The 5417-nt window shown below is 39.1% G+C and overlaps 1 protein-coding gene across 1 annotated transcript; it reads right to left on the bottom strand.

Moving 5' to 3' along the window:
* Positions 1-602: 602 nt before the first annotated feature.
* LOC126263592 (AP-1 complex subunit beta-1-like) lies at positions 603-1603 on the bottom strand. Its single transcript, XM_049960685.1, is given in 2 exon segments — positions 603-1495; positions 1498-1603. Coding segments are annotated over 2 exon segments (999 nt in total).
* Between the last annotated feature and the right edge of the window lie 3814 nt (positions 1604-5417).

Genomic DNA, 5417 nt, shown 5'->3' with positions numbered 1-5417 from the left:
GATTTTCTTTTGTTTGATATTTCCTTGAATCTCTGGCAATTTAAAAATGCTGAGGGTCTTTTTAACACAGGATTGGTGACGACTCAACTGTCAAATTAACTGATACCCTCAAGCAAATTAAAATAGTATTTTGGCGTTGTTTGCGTCTCAAGAAGAATAGAGGCAGACACTAAATAATTTTTTTATATCACTGATCTAAGAAATCATAGCATACTGTAAAAACACAATCTGAATAAGAATATCGGAAAGAAATAGTAGTCTGGCACTACTCATACGTGAGTGTAATGAGAGATCAGCATTAGCAGGATTACAGACATGCTCGTATAGACTAACGGCCTGTGAGCTAGCTGGCGAGGCATGGAGGTTGACCAGACACGAATGTAGTGCAAATATTGAACTCACGACTACTTGTCTGGTTCACCAGTAACGCTGAGTGTGGCTTTTATGCCGTTTTTCACGCTCGTTTGGGCGAGTGCTGGGCTGATCTCCAATCTACAGCTCATAAAAGACACCATTCACAAACAGCTGCAAAACAAAGGTATACAGATCAGCGTTTGCAACATTCGCAGACAGGCGACAAACACAGCTTTCATCCGCTACGTTTATGTTGGGTCATTGTACTTCACAAAGAACACTTTAATTTCATGTTTTAATATATCAGGACGTTTCTGTACAATGAGGTTGATATTTCTAAGTGCAACATACTGGACCTCTGGTTCCGAAGAAAGCAGTGTCACCAGTGGAGGAGCTAGCTTCTTTGTGAGTGTTGACACAAAATCAGAATCTGATGGAAGCATCTCCATAAATTTCATTAATACCTTCACTGCAGACAAGACAACTGCAGCATTTGCATGGGCCAAACGAGGAGTGATCCGCTCACAGATGCTTTGGGCTTCCCTATCATCCTTTGGACTGTAATTTGCAAGAGAATCTAGAATGAAGACTTGGCCCCACTCTGTACATTCATTAAGAGCTGTTAATAGTTTGTTTATGGTCTGTGCATTCATTTCAGTGAGTGGAGAGCCACTTGCACTTGCTTCATTTATTTCAGAGAGAGCAGCCACAGCATTAGCAACCACCATAGGATTGGAGTCAGAAAGAAGATCTTTCAGCTGATCAAGAAATCCCTGGTCTTCAACCAACTGGGCATTGATATCATACAGTTTGGCAACACACACAGCAGCTGTTTTTCTAACATACGGATCTTCATCTTTGAGGCACTTACGCAAAGGCTCACAAAGATATTCAGTTATTTTGTCAACTCTAGTGCAGCCCATTGTTCGAATAGCCAGGGCACGGATTAAACGATTTGGATCTTCACAATCCTTTACAAAAGTGTTTACTGCCATTATTGCCATGTCAGGCTGACTCTTCGCGTAGTTCATCAAATATAAATACACTAGTTTCTTCAGTTCGAGATTGTCAGTCTGCATACAATTAACGACATCAGGAAATAAAGCAGAAACATCTTTTCCTACTGTCATTGAAGCAATAACTTTTTAACAGCTTCCCGCTTCTTCTCTTTCTTATCATTGTTAAGTTCAGATTTCAGTTCAAACATTTCACCCTTTTTTGTTGTGGTAAAATACTTTGAGTCAGTCATGGCTGGTTGCTAGTTCCCTCGCTTGACAAGTTCCCACCCCACACAGTTCTATGTGGCCACACATTTTTTTCTTCACCATGCACCAAATTAAATTTGGGTTGTGTTGTTACTCCTAAGTGAAAATGGGCAAAAACCGAAAAAACATGTTTTGCAATATCTGGGCCAATTTTCATACCCACCAAATATCATCAAGACCATTTATTTACATCTGGGATATTTACCTTGTTAGGCAGCGAGTCAATATTTTCGCAATCTCCAAGCATGTTATATTTTGTCGACTGGACAAAAATACACGTGTCGTCACCTCACACCACCTGAGGCTTGTAAAATGCAGAGTCATCAATCTTAGTTTTTTGATGGTTTTCTGTCCACTCTGTGACGCCTGACAGCAATTAGATGTGAGAAGCGATTAAGTTGAGGATTCTTTCGGTCTCTGCACGTACAGAAACGCTGATTTACGTTATATTTTTGATAAATATGCTGCTGGGTGTTTCATATTTTTGAATCCCCTTTAAAATACTACAAAACGCAGGAAGTTACGATCTTTACGTAATTTTTGGATGAATTTGATTGTGCGTGAGCATGAGTGCGCACGCGTGTGTGTGTGTGTGCGTGTGTGTGTGTGTGGGTGTGTGTGTATGCACGAGCTTTTGTTTTGAAAGCGAAATGAACCTTCTCCTGAAAATTAGGTGCCTACTTTGTAAAAGAGATACCACATACAAGGAGTACGTTTTAAATATACTTCCCTTATTCATTGAAACTGCGAGTACTTTCAGACTGGTTGCCTCATTTTCGTACTACACGATAATAGAGTAGTATAAGTCAGTGTGTGACGTATTTGTAAGGGGCGTCAAGACTCGCTGCTGTGTGATATTAATTTCTGTTTTTCCTCCCCTTCTCTACTGATATGTTGCGACTATACAGTCCTACTAATACAAAAAAAATGTATAATGATAGTAATGTCATCCATTTGTTATAAAAAATAATTGTCACAGGTGTTCTGTCTCATAAAAGTAATTCCATTGATCACGAAGGATCAGTAATCAATAAATGTGATGTACACGAAACTCGCAGGCTTACCCCTCCACAGCAGGACTTCCAATACTATGGAAGGCTTTTGGACAATTCCTCGACTTAGCGAGATCCTAGGAGTTTTACGAAAATTTTTAAGCTCTAAGCCAGTTACCCACAGGAAAAGAGTGTAAGCACATTCGTGACTGTGTCCTGCCCTCAACAAAATTCAGTCTTTAGCAAAATGATTCTCCTGTCAAGGAATCCTGAGAATGTCTTCTAAAAGATCTGCTGTTACAGGTAAGCCATCAGCCATTAATTTAGTACGGTAGCCCCGACTACAACCCCTTTAGAAGGATTATGGGAAGAACAGCCCATCATCCCCAGTATGCACAAATTCACCCTCCCCAGACACCATAAACTACATCCTGCCTACATAGTATGCATCCAGACACACATTGTAGAGTCCTCCTCTCTTGGCGACAGTTAATATTTTTCAGCAGAGTATAGAAAACATTGGGCTGAAAAAGTCACATAACACGTTAGTGGGAAGAGTAACATAAAAGCAAGTAATGAATTAACAATGAACAATGTGATAAAATATTATGATGGCACACTTTAATGAAATGCTCAGTTAAATTCTCAGGAATGTTCAATGTACAACATGATGATAATGTAAAATTAAGATAAAGAAAGATGCTTCTGTTAGCATTAAAGTCAAACGTATCATTGATTGAAATAGCCAGATAATCAGGGAAACAAAATTCTTACATTAAAGAACAACTGTAAATATGTCGAGATAAGTTAGCTAAATCAGAATGAATTGTACATCTTACTAATAACAAACATATTACCATCAAATAATACAAACAATCAATTCCACAATCTGGTCCAAGACTAGGGAACCAGGCTCTGCCTGTAACAAAAAAAAAAAGAAAACGAAGAAAGAAATTATTTCAGCTGCCCCGTCTGGTAGCAATTTGAAAGCATACTTTTCCAGAATTACAGATGTAAAAAGTCAACGGCTTTTAAAGCAGAAGAGGACCATTCGTACCAAAGGTGTACAAAGCAAACGAACTCCAAGCTTCATGGCATAATACTTTGAATCTAATACCGGGAAGGAACAAATCCGACCCACATATCTTTAACAATCGGACATCATCGAAAGTCGTCAAAAAGGTACCACTAACCCCGGTGGCAACTGTAGGGAGAAACCCATCACTGTTAGAAGTGCAAGCATATCTTTGGATCCTTTAGGCCTGCAGCTACATTATTAGAGAAGTCAGAGGGACTTGATGCTCCGCATCGAGAAACACTAAGTTGAAAATGAAATAAAATTCTTACATCGGTACGATCAAAATGAAATAATTCGGAAAAATTTGGTAAACACTAGGGATTTACAATTTGTTGAACTACCAAAACATCACAATCCTGGGTTTCAAGGTACACATTATCAGGACGAAAGTGTTATTGTCAATGTAGGGTATACGATCTATGAAAAAAAGGAAGCCATGAATATAAGCAAGAATATATCAATGTTTGGAAAAGATTTCTCTGTAAATAAGACGTTTATCAACTCAGTAGTGAATTTTTCTACAGGATCAAATACCTGTCAATACTTAGTCTTTGCTGCCGGAGGCGGCTACACCCTGTCCAATTTATATGCGGCCACCTCACCTGTGAGAGCAACAGCTATTCCAACAACTGGAAAGAACAAATGCAGAAATGATGTGACAAAATTAAAAATCAATTAACAAGTACTGGAAGAGTGCCACCAGCAACTAACATTTCAGTCTAAGAACTGGACGGAGAGTACAATACAGTAGAGAGTACAACAAGCAGCTAATGTTTCAATCTTGAAAGGTCGCAAACGGAAACGTAGATGGTTCAACTAGGCCTGGCACCAAAATTACGTACGTAGAACACATTCGTTGAAAAAATGAAACTCCCCGAAGGAACATGAAGATTTAAACTCCTTTTGTAAAAGTCGGAGGCACGCAGCCTCTGTGATTCGACATGTAACGCAATTATTTTAGAAATAACAAATGGAAAATATTGATCAGGATATTATAAAGAACAATTTCAGGGCTTTCACTGAAATTTTCGTTTCTAAGCTGAAAGTGTATCAATTTCCAGTCAAGTTTTTCAGAGAAAGAAATGGAATGCTGGGCATGAACAAAAAATCTAATAGGCTAACACTCTAATATCTTGGCAGCGTGTTTAAGAAAACTGCGAAATTGGAATGAACCAAAAGGGAGATTACCCATACGACAAGCCACTCGAATAGCGACAAACGCGCGTCCACGCAGCTAAGACAGATATTCAACAGAGCATGGATGGCCTAAGGAATAATGTAGCAGGTAGACAGGAATTAATTGTTTCAGAGTTCCTGAAGCTGGCGAATGAAGATATTCTGAAGATACCTGCTGAACTCTTTGAGGAGATACAGAGATCTGGTCGGGTATCTTCTGTTTGGCTGCGGCCCTAGTCCGCCAACTCCATAAAATGGTGGCTCGGAAGGTGATCAGCCGTTGAAGGCATATTACATTAGTATCTGTTCTATGGGAGATGCTCTCGTAAACACTACAGAACTGAATTGAAGATTATCATAATAAACAGACTAATGAGTAACAGGCTAACATCAGGAAAGGACGTTCTTGCTAACCGCAGATTTTCAACTTCACAAACATTATCAGGCATAAAATGTGTGTTAGCTACTACTGTGGGGTCGTATGCACTGAAAAAAAAAAAACATGCACGGCTCAGTAAGATTACAGGTTTCCTTTGAGAAGACAAAATACAT

The sequence above is a fragment of the Schistocerca nitens genome, chromosome 6 (assembly GCF_023898315.1).
Source record: "Schistocerca nitens isolate TAMUIC-IGC-003100 chromosome 6, iqSchNite1.1, whole genome shotgun sequence".
Lineage (NCBI taxonomy): Eukaryota > Metazoa > Arthropoda > Insecta > Orthoptera > Acrididae > Schistocerca > Schistocerca nitens.
The sequence above is the reverse complement of the archived record's forward strand: the minus strand, read 5'-3'. Positions and strand labels throughout refer to the sequence as shown.